The sequence below is a fragment of the Macaca nemestrina genome, chromosome 5 (genome assembly GCF_043159975.1).
Source record: "Macaca nemestrina isolate mMacNem1 chromosome 5, mMacNem.hap1, whole genome shotgun sequence".
Taxonomy (NCBI): Eukaryota; Metazoa; Chordata; class Mammalia; order Primates; family Cercopithecidae; genus Macaca; species Macaca nemestrina.
This window is the reverse complement of record NC_092129.1, coordinates 146309626-146322202: the sequence shown is the minus strand read 5'-3', so window position 1 is coordinate 146322202 and position 12577 is coordinate 146309626. Positions and strand designations below refer to the sequence as shown.

General features: G+C 38.9%; 2 protein-coding genes across 4 annotated transcripts in view; one reads left to right on the top strand and one right to left on the bottom strand.

Annotated features, from left to right (window-relative positions):
* LOC105474523 (potassium channel tetramerization domain containing 20) overlaps positions 1-12577 on the top strand; it is a 44595-nt gene that overhangs the window by 15061 nt on the left and 16957 nt on the right. The window contains exons 1-2 of one of the 3 annotated variants that reach the window (XM_071097142.1): positions 5148-5166; positions 9430-9635. In XM_071097142.1, the coding sequence (XP_070953243.1) occupies positions 9476-9635 (160 nt within the window). In that variant the 5' untranslated portion in view covers positions 5148-5166; positions 9430-9475. Of the gene's footprint in view, positions 1-5147; positions 5167-9429; positions 9636-12577 lie in introns of those variants that run through there. The other 2 variants (XM_011729268.3, XM_011729272.2) reach the window with 2 other exon arrangements.
* The window catches only part of LOC105474524 (serine/threonine kinase 38), an 83016-nt gene continuing 75519 nt past the window's right edge, over positions 5081-12577 (bottom strand). Inside the window, exon 14 of the mRNA XM_071097141.1 lies at positions 5081-5212. Within this exon, the coding sequence (XP_070953242.1) occupies positions 5202-5212 (11 nt within the window). The 3' untranslated portion in view covers positions 5081-5201. The remainder of the gene's footprint in view (positions 5213-12577) is intronic.

The window sequence follows — 12577 nt, the reverse complement described above, 5'->3', positions numbered from 1 at the left end:
ACTTTTAATAGAGACAGGGTTTCACCATGTTGGCCAGGCTGGTCTCGAACTGCCATGCTGGTCAGGCTGGTTTCAAACTGCTGACCTCAAGTGATCCACCTACCTCAGCCTCCCAAAGTGTTGGGATTACAGGCATGAGCCACCGAACCCGGCCTCACAATTAGATCTTAATTTGAACTCAGATTGTAAAATCAACCCCCATCTGGCGGTATTTGATTTAGAGGCTCTGTTGTAGCAATTATTTAAAGAGGAAAGGTGCTAGATGTGCCCATTATCAGCACAGAAAGATTATATGTCCTAGCCCCAGCTCTTCAGCTTGGAATCATATTTCCAGTCCTGTAAAACTTACATAGAAATGTTGAAGTGAATTATACCTGTAAGAAGCAGTGGCACTGCATGGTGGTAAACAGCATAGACTATGAAGCCAGAAGTCTGGCTCCACTGCTTGTTAGCTTTGTGACTGTGGGAGCTTTCCTTAACCTCCTTCTTCCCTCAGTTTTCTTATGTGTAAAATGAGGGTAACAATGGCATCTACCTCATAAAGTTTTTTGAGTATTAAATAATATTTATAAAGTACTTAAATAATATATAGTGCATGATATGTGTTAAATCAATAAAGTTTAAGTCCATCTGGACTTAGGATGTAATGTTTGCCGTAATTTGACATATGAAAGAATCCAGCAGACTAATTTGTGATTCTCATTTAAGATATGGTCTTGAGTAATTGCATTTAGATTTGATTATTAGTTTAAGAATGCCAGAAAACTTTGCTAAGTTTGAAAAGTGTTGTAATATTTAGGACCTTTTTATGTACACTATATTTATAAGTTTAATTTTTTAAACATCTACCAGAGCTTTTTGAGTATTTACAGATTTGCTTGGTAGGCATTTGAAGTGCTAACATAGGAGAAGAACATATATTAAGCTAAATGTACTGAAGATGTTTGATGGGAATGCCAAATTTAGGGGATTCATGTTTTATATTTAAACTGGAGGTGGGTACAAGAGTTTTTATTATATGGTTCTTTAAATCTTTTTATATGTAGTACATTAATATTTTTAAATTAGGTAATTAGGCTGATACAGTTATAAAAAATATTTAAGGGTCTTTAGACTGTTAATATACTGAACTTAAGGTCTTAATGTAAATCCAAGTAACTCATATAGTCTTTTATGTGCACAAAAGCTGTCTTTCAACGTAAGTTATATTGACAAAAAAGTTCTGAGGGTAGTAAGTTAGGAGTGTCAAATACAGGAGACAGGAAAATTTATCCAAGCAATTCTAATCTTGTCACTCTGTCATTGTACTTTTATCTGTCAGCTTGTTAGCCTGGCCTGTGATCTGTAGAGAAGAAGGAAGGAAAAGGGAAGTGGAGTCAGAGGAGTACCAGCTTTCCTGTGGAATTGTAATGCCTTCTTCTCTCCTACTTCTCCTGTTACGATTTTTTTCCAAGGTAGAAATGAGGAACAGAAATAGCCCTGTCCACAGATATCCTTTGAATTTTCTGCCTTGCCAAGCTTGTGTAGTTTTTTGCCTTAAATTCTATTTTGTAGGCTATTAATATAGCTTCACCAACTCTCTTTTGGGTATTTGCCCCTTTTCCATCCTTTGCCATTTTTCTGTTGTGTTAGTTTCATGTATTTTCATAACCCTTGTGGAGTATTATGATAACAACTCTTCGTAGTCTGTTACAGATACAGTTTTTCAAGTCTCTTGTCTTTGTTTACAGGATCCTTTGCCATACAAAAGTTTTTAAATGTTTTGTGGTCAGATTTGTCTTTCTCATTTAGCTTTTGGGTTTTGGGTCTTGATTAAAAAGGCTTCCCAACCCCTAGATTGTAATCTCCTTGAATATTCTTGGAAAAGAATATTGTTGTGATTCAACTTTTCGTCCATGAAATGAAAAGATGATACTGGAACAGCAGTCCACAGACATCGCCAGTCAGTGGGAGATCACTTGAGGAGTGTGTCACAAATTCAGATTCTCCAGACCCAACTAAAGACGTATTGAATAAGAATCTCTGGGGAATGGGGCCCAAGAAGATGTTTTAACAAGTTCCTCTCAGTGATTCTGATTATCAGCTGGATTTGAGAACCACTGGACAATATGATCACTGAGGTCTCTTCTGATTCTAAAATATCACTTCTGTATTATGTAACTCTTAAATAATACATTATCTCAACAACTAGATTGTAAGCTCTTTGAAGGTGAGCAAGACCGTGTCTTAGGTAATACCCTTTTCTTTGCCGTCAGCCCAATAAGATCCTTACTACCTCACACCTAGACAATTTAAGTAGCCTCCTCCTATAGCCCCCTCCAGTCTGTTTGTGGTCTTACTTATCTTAAAGCAACATTTTGAACATGACACATTCCTGCAGAAGCTTTGGCTACAAGACAAAATCCTATTTTACCTTATAATCTAAGTGCCTCTGTAAACTGGCCCCAACTTTTCATCTTTAGCTTTACCCAAGGTAGTGTGTACAACTATCTAAGCTGTGCTTTATACAGTTCCTTAGATGACGATGTGCATGGTCTTCCCTAGAATTGTATGATATGGTAGTAACCTTGATTTTTCCCACCCTTTTGCATTAATCCTTCACTCTAGCCTGATTGGTTTACTTTCTCTTTCATATACTAATAAAGCCTTGTTTATTCTTATTTACCTGCCAGTTATTTGTCATTCATCTTGCCTGGAATGCCCTTTTTCCCTTTTCTGTATCTAATCTCTGCATATTAATAGCTACACAGTGTAGTATTACGCAGACATAATAAAGAACGAGGAAGATCTGTATGAACTCCCATGGAGTGATCTCTAGGATATACTGTTAAGTAATATAACAAGGTACAAAATAGAGTATTTTATTTGGTAGAATATGGTATTCTATCTTTTGTATAAGAGAAAAAAGGAGTTAAGAATATATGTATATATACACATATATTTGCTTATATCTGCAAAGAGAAACATACAAAACATGCAAGATAAACTAACAAAACCAGTGCTGTATTTTGAATGTATATGTCCCTCCAAAATTGTTATGTTGGAACTTAAACCCCCAAGGTGACACCATTGAGAGGGGAGACCTTTAGGAGGTGATCAGGCCTTATAAAAGGGGACTGAAGGAACCTAGCTAGCCCTTTTCCTTCCATCATGTGAGGATGTCTAGACACAATCATCTTTGAGGAACAGGACCTCACCAGACACCCGATTTGCCAGCATCTTAATCTTGCTTGGATTTCTTAGCCTCCAGAACTGTGAGAAAAGAAATTTCTGTTCTTTATAAATTACCCAGTCTCAGGCACTTTGCTTATAGCAGCACAAATGGACTAAGACAACTGGTTATCTGCAGGGAATAAATAGGAACAGATCGAGAGGGAAAGGGGGAAGGACAGAGACTTCTCTGATCATTCCTTTTTTATGGGTCTTCAACTTCTGAACCGTGTAAATGTTTTACATATTCAGGAAATACATTTTAAAAATAATGGAAAAATGCAATAATTGAATATAAAGGGAAACAAATGAACCTACCTTACAGAACATACAGAGAAAAAATATACAGTAACTTTTGAATATAGCATGCTGACTATATCCTTAGTGGGATATGCTTTAAGGACAAAAAGAACTGCCCCCCCCAATCAAAACACCTAAACTTACTAGGTTTATTGTTACTAGTAATTTGACATTATAATTCTGAAACTAGTCTATGAATCAAGAATTTCAATGTGAGGGAAAAGATACACTAATATAAAATGAGTTAGGAAAAACCAGTATTAAATTTGAACTGAAAATATCAGTATAAACTCGATTGATGAATGAATGAGAGAGACTAGGTCTTGCTCTGTCACCCGGGGTTGGAGTACAATGGCATGATAATGGGTTACTACAGCCTTGACCTCCCAGGCTCAAGTGATCCTCCTGCCACAGCCTCCTGAGCAGCTGAGACAAGTGTACATCATCACACACCCAGCTAATTTCTTATCTTTTGTAGAGACTCAGTACTTTTGGAATATGGTAGCCTCTTACTGTGAGTTAGTAATAGTACTAGAAGGAGGTCTTGTAGACATTTTAGATTTCCCCCATCCCCCTCCGTTTCCCCTCCCCCAACCTTCATCCCATTTTAACCTATTCCCAGAAATTCTGGGTGTCACCAGACAGCATTATGTGCAGCAAAACAGAAAACCTGCTTAATAGAAAACATTAGCAGAGTTCTCTAATATTAGCATGCATAAAGAAAAGCACAATGAAACTAGACCAAGTGGTTTTCACATAAGAACAGACTGGAAGGGCTAGGATTTTTCAGTTTGGAATGAAGGTTTGGCAAAGATATAATTACTTCTTAAGTTTGATTATGGGGTATGGATTAAGGGCAAATTAGCTTATTTACCAAATTCTGTGGCATCCTACTTCATCTTCACCTTCCACTTCCTACACAGAGTGGAGATATGGTCCTAAGTATAAATGAGGGTACTGCTTTTTAAAAGATCATGTCTTTGCACTATTAAGAAACGGTGGCTCACGCCTGTAATCCCAGCACTTTGGGAGGCCGAGGTGGATGAATCACGAGGTCAGGAGATCGAGACCATCCTGGCCACCATGATGAAGCCCCGTCTGTACTAAAAATACAAAAAGTAGCCAGGTGTGGTGGTGCGCACCTGTAATCCCAGCTACTTGGGAGGCTGAGGCAGGAGAATCCCTTGAACCAGGGAGACGGAGGTTGCAGTGAGCTGAGATCGTACCACTGCACTCCAGCCTGGGCAAGAAGGGCGAGATTCCGTCTCAAAAACAAAAACAAAAAAACAGTATGAAAGCATTATGCTTTTGAGATACATCAATATTATTGCCCCCACCCCATTCCAACTAGTTTTTTTGTTTTTTTTTTAAATCTGAGTAGCTCAATGGTAGGATATTGAATTTAAGGGAATAGTGATCTAGGTAAATATCTTGTTCAGAAATAATTGACTAGGAGAAATTGCAAATAAGAAAATATACAAATTTATTATCTACAGGTTATTGTAGATTCATACTCAAGATGACTGTTCTAGAGAGAAACCAGTGCATTCTTTTTTAGGTGCAAGGAATATGTGGAGATAATTCCACTATCAAAGACTGTATGTAAATTTTCCAAGATGGATAGATGATGGTGCTAAAACTGTTTTGCTGTTCCAGGTCAGTAAAATCAAGATTCAACAAATTATGGGCCTTCATGGGAAGCCTGTGAAATAAATAATAAAATATATACTGTTAAAATATATAGCTCTTTAGAGTATGTAAAATGCTTTCACAGAATGTATGGAAGTAAAGCATAAACTGGGCTTGCTGGATGTTAAGTTTTCTTTGCTTCACAGCTGTATATTCTGGGTTCCATTATTAATATATTTTTTAACTCTTGCTGCTTTTCCAAAGCAGTCTCTTCAGTTACTGTTAAGCTATAACAGAGGGTGGTGAACCTTTGGTTCTTTCACATTGCTGTGACCTTCAGAGTTCTGTTGATCAAAAAATAGTTTTGCAGCAATAGAGAATTATATTGTTGTTGAAGTGTTTTGTTTGTTTGTTTCTTTTCTTTTTTTTTTTTGAGACGGAGTCTCTCTCTGTCACCCAGGCTGGAGTGGTCTCGGCTCACTGTAATCTCCGCCTCTGGGGTTCAAGCGATTCTCCTGCCTCAGCCTCCTGAGTAGCTGTGACTACAGGTGCACACCACCACACCCAGCTAATTTTTGTATTTTTAGTAGATACGGGGTTTCACCATGTTGGCCAGGATGGTCTCAATCTTCTGACCTCGTGATCTGCCTGCCTCGGCCTCCCAAAGTGCTGGGATGACAGGGGTGAGCCACTGTGCCTGGCTGTGTTTTGCTTCTTTTCTTCTTTCTTTTTTTTTTGAAACAGGGTCTTGCTCTGCTGCTCAGGCTGGAGTGCAGTGGTAAAATCACAGTTCACTACAGCCTCAACCTCCTGGGCTTAATCATCCTCCCACCTCAGCCTCCCAAGTAGCTGGGACTACAGGCATGCGCCACCACATCTGGCTAATTTTTAAATTTTTTTTAGAGATGAGGTCTTACTGTATTACCCAGGCTGGTCTTGAACTCTCAGGCTCAAGAGATCCTCCTGCCTTGGCCTCCCAAAGTTCTGAGATTACAGGTGTGAGCCACTGCGCCTTGCCTTTTTTTCTTTCTTTTTTTTCCCCCCTTCAATCTGTTCTGAGGACCAAGATTCATTTGCGGGATGGCTACAGAAGTGAACCAGGGTAGGCAATGAAAATATCATTCAAAGTTGAATGAAGCATCCATGCTGGAAAGGGAATAGAAACCTTACTATTATATTTAAACTGCCTGCTCTGGTTTGTTGAAGAACTCGGTGTCAGTTTGCTTCTTAGGTTCCATAGGTCAAGAGATTTTTGTTCCATCATTCTGGGATTTTAGAGGAAATAGAGTTTATAGGGGACTTTGGGAAATGCTGGGTTAGGTGCTATCTGAAAGTATGTGCCATTAAACATTAATCCTGGGTTGGGCGTGGTCTCTCACACCTGTAATCCCAGCACTTTAGGAGGCTGAGGCGGGTGGATCACCTGAGGTCAGGAGTTTGAGACCAGCCGGGCCAACATGGTGAAACCTCGTGTCTACTAAAAATACAAAAATTAGCAGGGTATGGTGGTGGGTGACTGTAATCCCATCTACTCGGGAGGCTGAGACAGGAGCATGGTGTGAACCTGGGAGGTGGAGGTTGCAGTGAGCCGAGATCACACCATTGCACTCCGGCCTGTGCAACGAGTGAGAGACTCTGTCTCTGAAAAAAATAAATTTCTTCCTTTTCTTTTTTTTTTTTTTTTTGAGGCGGAGTTTTGCACTTTCACCCAGGCTGGCTCACTGCAACCTCCACCTCCCAGGTTCACGCCATTCTCCTGCCTCAGCCTCCTGAGTAGCTGGGACTACAGGTGCTCCCCCACCTCCTGACCTTGTGATCCGCCCACCTTGGCCTCCCAAAGTGCTGGGATTACAGGCGTGAGCCACTGCGCCCGGCCCTGAAGGATTTCTTGAAAAAAGAAATTCTGAAACCAAATCCATTTGGGAAAACTCTGCAAATTGAATCCTCTCTTGGAGTTCCATAGTACACTCTGATCTTATTCATCAAAGCATTTGTTTGTTATAAACAACTTAAATATTCATAGGGAGGAGAGTAAAATTGTATTAGTAGAATATTATACAGCCCTTAAAAACAAATGAACTAGATCTCAATCTTCAATCATAGATGGTTCTCAAGAACATTTAGAAAAACATTAGAGAATGAGAATGATGCATATAGTGTATAATTTGTGTGTTTTTAAAAAACTATATGCTTTCCCCAGTATATCTGTATAATAAATATGCATTTTAATAAAGTCTAAAAGGATTCATACCAAGTAATGATAGTTACTTGGAGAAATGACTGAGATTGGGAATGATGATCAAAAGGTCCTTTTTCACATTATCTATAAGGTTTGAATTTTCTTGGGAATATATCTGTGTATTACTTATAATAAAAATTAATTAAATGCAAATACCTTTTAAGTGCTGAGAAAGTTACTTTATTTTCCCTCACTGGTGATACCTACCCTGCTAAACTCCAAGTACATCCATTTATTAATTCACCATATACAAATTAAACTGATTTTGGAGCCCTGGTTTTATAAACTAGGACATTTTTTATTCCATGATAACAAAATGATTTTCTTACATTATGAGATTAAATTAAGTGGCTTATACAGTCTAGTCCATGCACGTTCTCAAGAGGCGGCTTAGTCAAGCTTATTGTGTGTTGGTTCAAGAGATCTTTTCGAGTGCAACAAAGAGAAGTTTGAACTTGGTTCTTGAGCAGCTAGAGGAGCTGTAAGTAGATTGGAACATTATGGTTTAAAACCAGTTAAGATTAAAGAAGCAGACCGTCTTTGGTAATGTTCTTTCCAATTCCATGGACCTCATTCTTATTCTCTAGACTTGATTTTGACATCTGAGCCAAACTTGAAGGCATCTGTGGTTCTGTTTGACTTTACCAGTCGCCAAGCATCAACTTTAAATGACTGCATTTTTGTAATATAAATACTTTTTTTTAAGAAAGGATAATTGTGAAAAAAGCTGTAGTCACATTGAAGGTTTTCTATCAATACATTCACTTTATTCCTTCAATTTGCTTTATAAGAGCCATTGTCTGAGAAAGATTTCATCAACTGAAAGTATCTCTTCTTTAGCATGATTTATTTTCAGGCGTATTCCTCTATCCATCTTATCAAAGTGGTCATTTTTACATTTCATCTAAGTGAAAGCTTGGACCAGGGCATAAACTGATCAATTTTATGCTAAAAATATTTTAATATACATTATGAAGGGATTCAAAATTTAATTTACATTACAGATATCATGTTTATTTTTTATAGATGTTTATTGGCACCTACCACATGCTTGGTATGCCAGGAAATTCAGAGTATTAAAAAGCATTACTGCCCTTAGTGAGCTTCCTGTTTCCTAAAATATTATTACGCATGTAATCCATATGCATACAAATTACTGATGATTTAAGATGATTCTTCCACCAGAATGCCAGTGGAAGCTTGTACAGTGTAAACTGTGGAAGTGTTAAGTAGAGTGAACTTCAGGAATATTTTGAGTAGTTTAGCCACCATCGAGGATGGAGGGGTTGCAGGGCATGATTAACCAGCAGAAAGTTATGAAGACCCCTGTGTGGCTGCTGTGGCGTCTCCATCCTGCCTGATCACTGGGGGTCTTGCACATGGCAGTTACATAGTGTGTGTTGGTCATGGGGACTTTGCACTGCTTTCGAGAGAGATGAATGACATGATTAGCTTTGTAGTCAGTGTGATTCTGAGGTGGGGTTTCGGGATTGAGCATAAGGTATACAAAGTGAAAGAGAGAAAAGGGGAGATAAAAAAGGAGAACTTGAGCACTACAATCAGAATTAGCTTTTTTCTTCAGCTCAGATGATTCTCATACTGGCTTTAAGGTTGTGATTGTTTTTTAATATCCTAGTGCTTAACTGTTGCAAAAGCATATGTGTCAATTTAGAAAAACATAGGTTTTCTTTAGTTGAAATTTGAACTCCCTGCTACCCTATGTCTCTGTAATGTGAATACCACAAAATTATTGTACCACCATTTAATGTAGAATTGATCATGAATGTGGCCGAAGTCAGTGAATTTGATGTCTGTTCATGGATAAAATTATTCCCTGGTAACAAGTTTATCTGCATTCTTAGTGATTTGATAAAGACCATTTAAATCAGCCCAATTCCTATTAATCTAAAAATCACAAAAATGTGTAAGATGCCTGTTTCTCCTGAGAACAGGAATGCTAGCTGTCAGTTTTCTAGTCTGGCTTTCATATCATGGAAGTCCTTAGAAATCTGTTTTTTGAGTTCTAAATCATGCATATTCCTGTGTTCCAGGATTTCTCTCTGATCAAACGGACAGTTCAGGACTCAGAATCTAAGGATGAATGTTCACCGTGGCAGTGACAGTGACAGGTTATTGCGGCAGGAGGCCAGCTGCTTAGTGGATGATACTTCAGTTGCAGCCCAAGAAAAAGAAGCAAATAGCCTGGCTTCATCTGGTCCTCATAATCTTACTTATCCTCTAGGTCCCAGGAATGAAGGTACAGTGATTAGCTCTTGACTTAATTTGGGGGGCTTTCCAATACCAAAGCAGCTGCTCTACCCAGAAGGCGTGAATGTGTTTAATCTAAATAAATTATCCAATTAATTGCTTAGCTTGCATATCACAATTATATAAAGCTGACCTTCACAGAAAATCTCCACTTATTTAATCAGTCTAGCACATCTAATGTGGTGATAATGGTATTAAAACAAACAAACAAACAGCCACAGGTTTGGAGTCAGAAGACATTCAACTTCTAACTCAGCTGCTTATTAGTTGTAACCATGGATGAGATCCTCAGTCTTTCTGAGCCCTGCTTTTTCTTTTTTCTTTTTTTTTGAGATGGGGTGTCACTCTGTCACCCAGGTTGGAGTGCAGTGGCGTGATCTTGGCTCACTGCAGCTCTGCCTCCCAGGCTCAAGTGATCCTCCCACCTCAGCCTCACGAGTAGCTGGGACCACAGGTGTATTCACCACACCCAGTTAATTTTTTATATTTTTGGTAGAGACAGGGTTTCACCATTTTGCCCAGGCTGGCGAGCCTCACATTCTTAATCTGGAAAACAAGGCTATTAATATTCTATCTAGGCCCGGTGCGGTGGCTCACACCTGTAATCCTAGCACTTTGGGAGGCCAAAGTAAGTGGATCACTTGAGGTCAGGACTTCAAGGCCTGCCTGGCCAACGTGGCAAACCCCCATCTCTACTAAAAATACAAAAATTAGCCGGGCGTGGTGGCAGATGCCTGTAATCTCAGCTACTTGGGAGGCTGAGGCACGAGAATCGCTCGATCCTAGGAGGCAGAGGTTGCAGTGAGCCTAGATCACACCACTGCATTCCAGCCTGGGCAAGAGAGCGAGACTCTGTCTCAAAAAAAAAAAAAAAAAAAAAGAAATTATTCTTACCTCACAAGAATAGTAGATTAACAAGTTAATAGATGTGAAAGCTCCTAATAAACTGAGATTCTTTTTAACTTTTAAGTAAAACAATAGCACCAATAATAGCAACTACCATCTATTGAGCATTCACTGTACTAGGAACTTTACATACATTCTTTCGATCAGGGGTGGCAAACTGGTCAAATCTGTCTGTTTTTGTAAATAAAATTTTAATGAAACAGCCATCATGTCCATATTGTCTATGGCTGCCTTCCTGCTACAGTAGTGGCAGAGACTGAACACAAGCTTAAAATATTTACTTTGTGGCCCTTTATGGAAAATTTGCTGACTCTACTTCAGATTAGTCCTTACAACTATTATCCTTGTTTTACAGATGAGGAAACTGAGGCTTAGAAAGCTTAGGTAACTTGCCCAGGTTCACATTGCTAGGAGGTAGTGGGCTGAGATGATTTCTATATGTGTATTAACTGACAGAAAAGCATATGACTGCCGTCAAAGAGTACACCATTAGGGAGAACTTGTGCAAGGAGTCTCTCTTCCTACTCACCCATTTAAGCAGGATAGAACCTGAGGTTTCTTCCTTGGGTTTAGGAATAAACCCATTTTAATTGCTTCATTATTGGGGAGAAATCAAGCATTATAAGGAACTGAATTAGTAATTCAGGTATCTGTTTCTTTTTTTTTTTTGAGACAGAGTCTCGCTCTGTCGCCCAGGCTGGAGTGTAATGGCACAGTCTTGGCTCACTGCAAGCTCCGCCTCCTGGGTTCACGCCCATCATCTATAAAATGAGGATAAATAATGTTCACTCCATCTACCTCACAGGGCTGTTTCAATTATAAACTGAAATTAAGGATGTGAGAGCACTTAAAAATAGGCCGGGTGTGTGGCCTGCAAAGTGTTGGGATTACAGGTATGAGCCACCACACCCAGCCCTATTTTATTTTAATGTAAAAAAGGTTTTTAATGAAAAATTCCAAACATAGGAAAGCACAAACTTAATACATAAGCCCTATCACCTACATTTGGTAAGATTTGTTAACATTTTTCTACCTTTTCTTCAGGCCCTTTTTGAAAAAAAAGAAAAAAGAAAAAAATGTTATCAATACAACTGAATTACTCCCACCTGTCATGTTTATAAAATTTGTAAACAAATTCAGGAACATGATTAATGCCTATGACCTCTGGGAAATTAGTCTGATTTCCTACACTCAAGACAACCAAATAAATTGTTGGGCAGAGGACACTTAGTTTTTTTTCCCATTTGTTTGTAGATAAAAGGCAACAAAAATATAGACCAAAAACCTATTTAGAGTTCACATCCCATAGCTTCTCATAAACTTTCAATGTGGTCTCATGTTTGCACACCAAAAGCTATGCTTCCAGGTAACTCACAGGCAAGCTTGTAGCAAGAAACACTTGGATCACCAGGATAGGCTTTCACACTTGAGGTGCTGTTTATTAAAAATGAAATAGATACCTGGGCCAGGTGCGGTGGCTCACGCCTGTAATCCCAGCACTTTGGGAGGCCAAGGCGGGGAGATCGCAAGGTCAGGAGATCGAGACCATCCTGGCTAACACGGTGAAACCCTGTCCCTACTAAAAAATACAAAAAATTAGCCAGGCATAGTGGTGGGCACCTATAGTCCCAGCTACTCAGGAGGCTGAGGCAGGAGAATGACGTGAACCCGGGAGGTGGAGCTTGCAGTGAGCTGAGATTGCACGACTGCACTCCAGCCTGGGCGACAGTGTGAGACTCCATCTCAAAAAAAAAAAAAAAAAAATTAAATAAATTGCTTAAAGAAAACAGCTTTTTGGTGATACTGAGAAACAGATTTTACGAATGAATTCTAATGTCATTTGCACTGGAACTTCTCTGCTGAGAGTAAGACCTGCCTTTTTGAAAAAATAGTGTAGGTGATGTTAGGATTCTCCTGTACATAGTGAAAATGGCTTTTACTGTGAATTTCTAGGAAAAGTAATATATTGGAAAATTAAAGACTATCATTATCCCTTCTGGGAAATAAATTTTAAAACAATTTTGA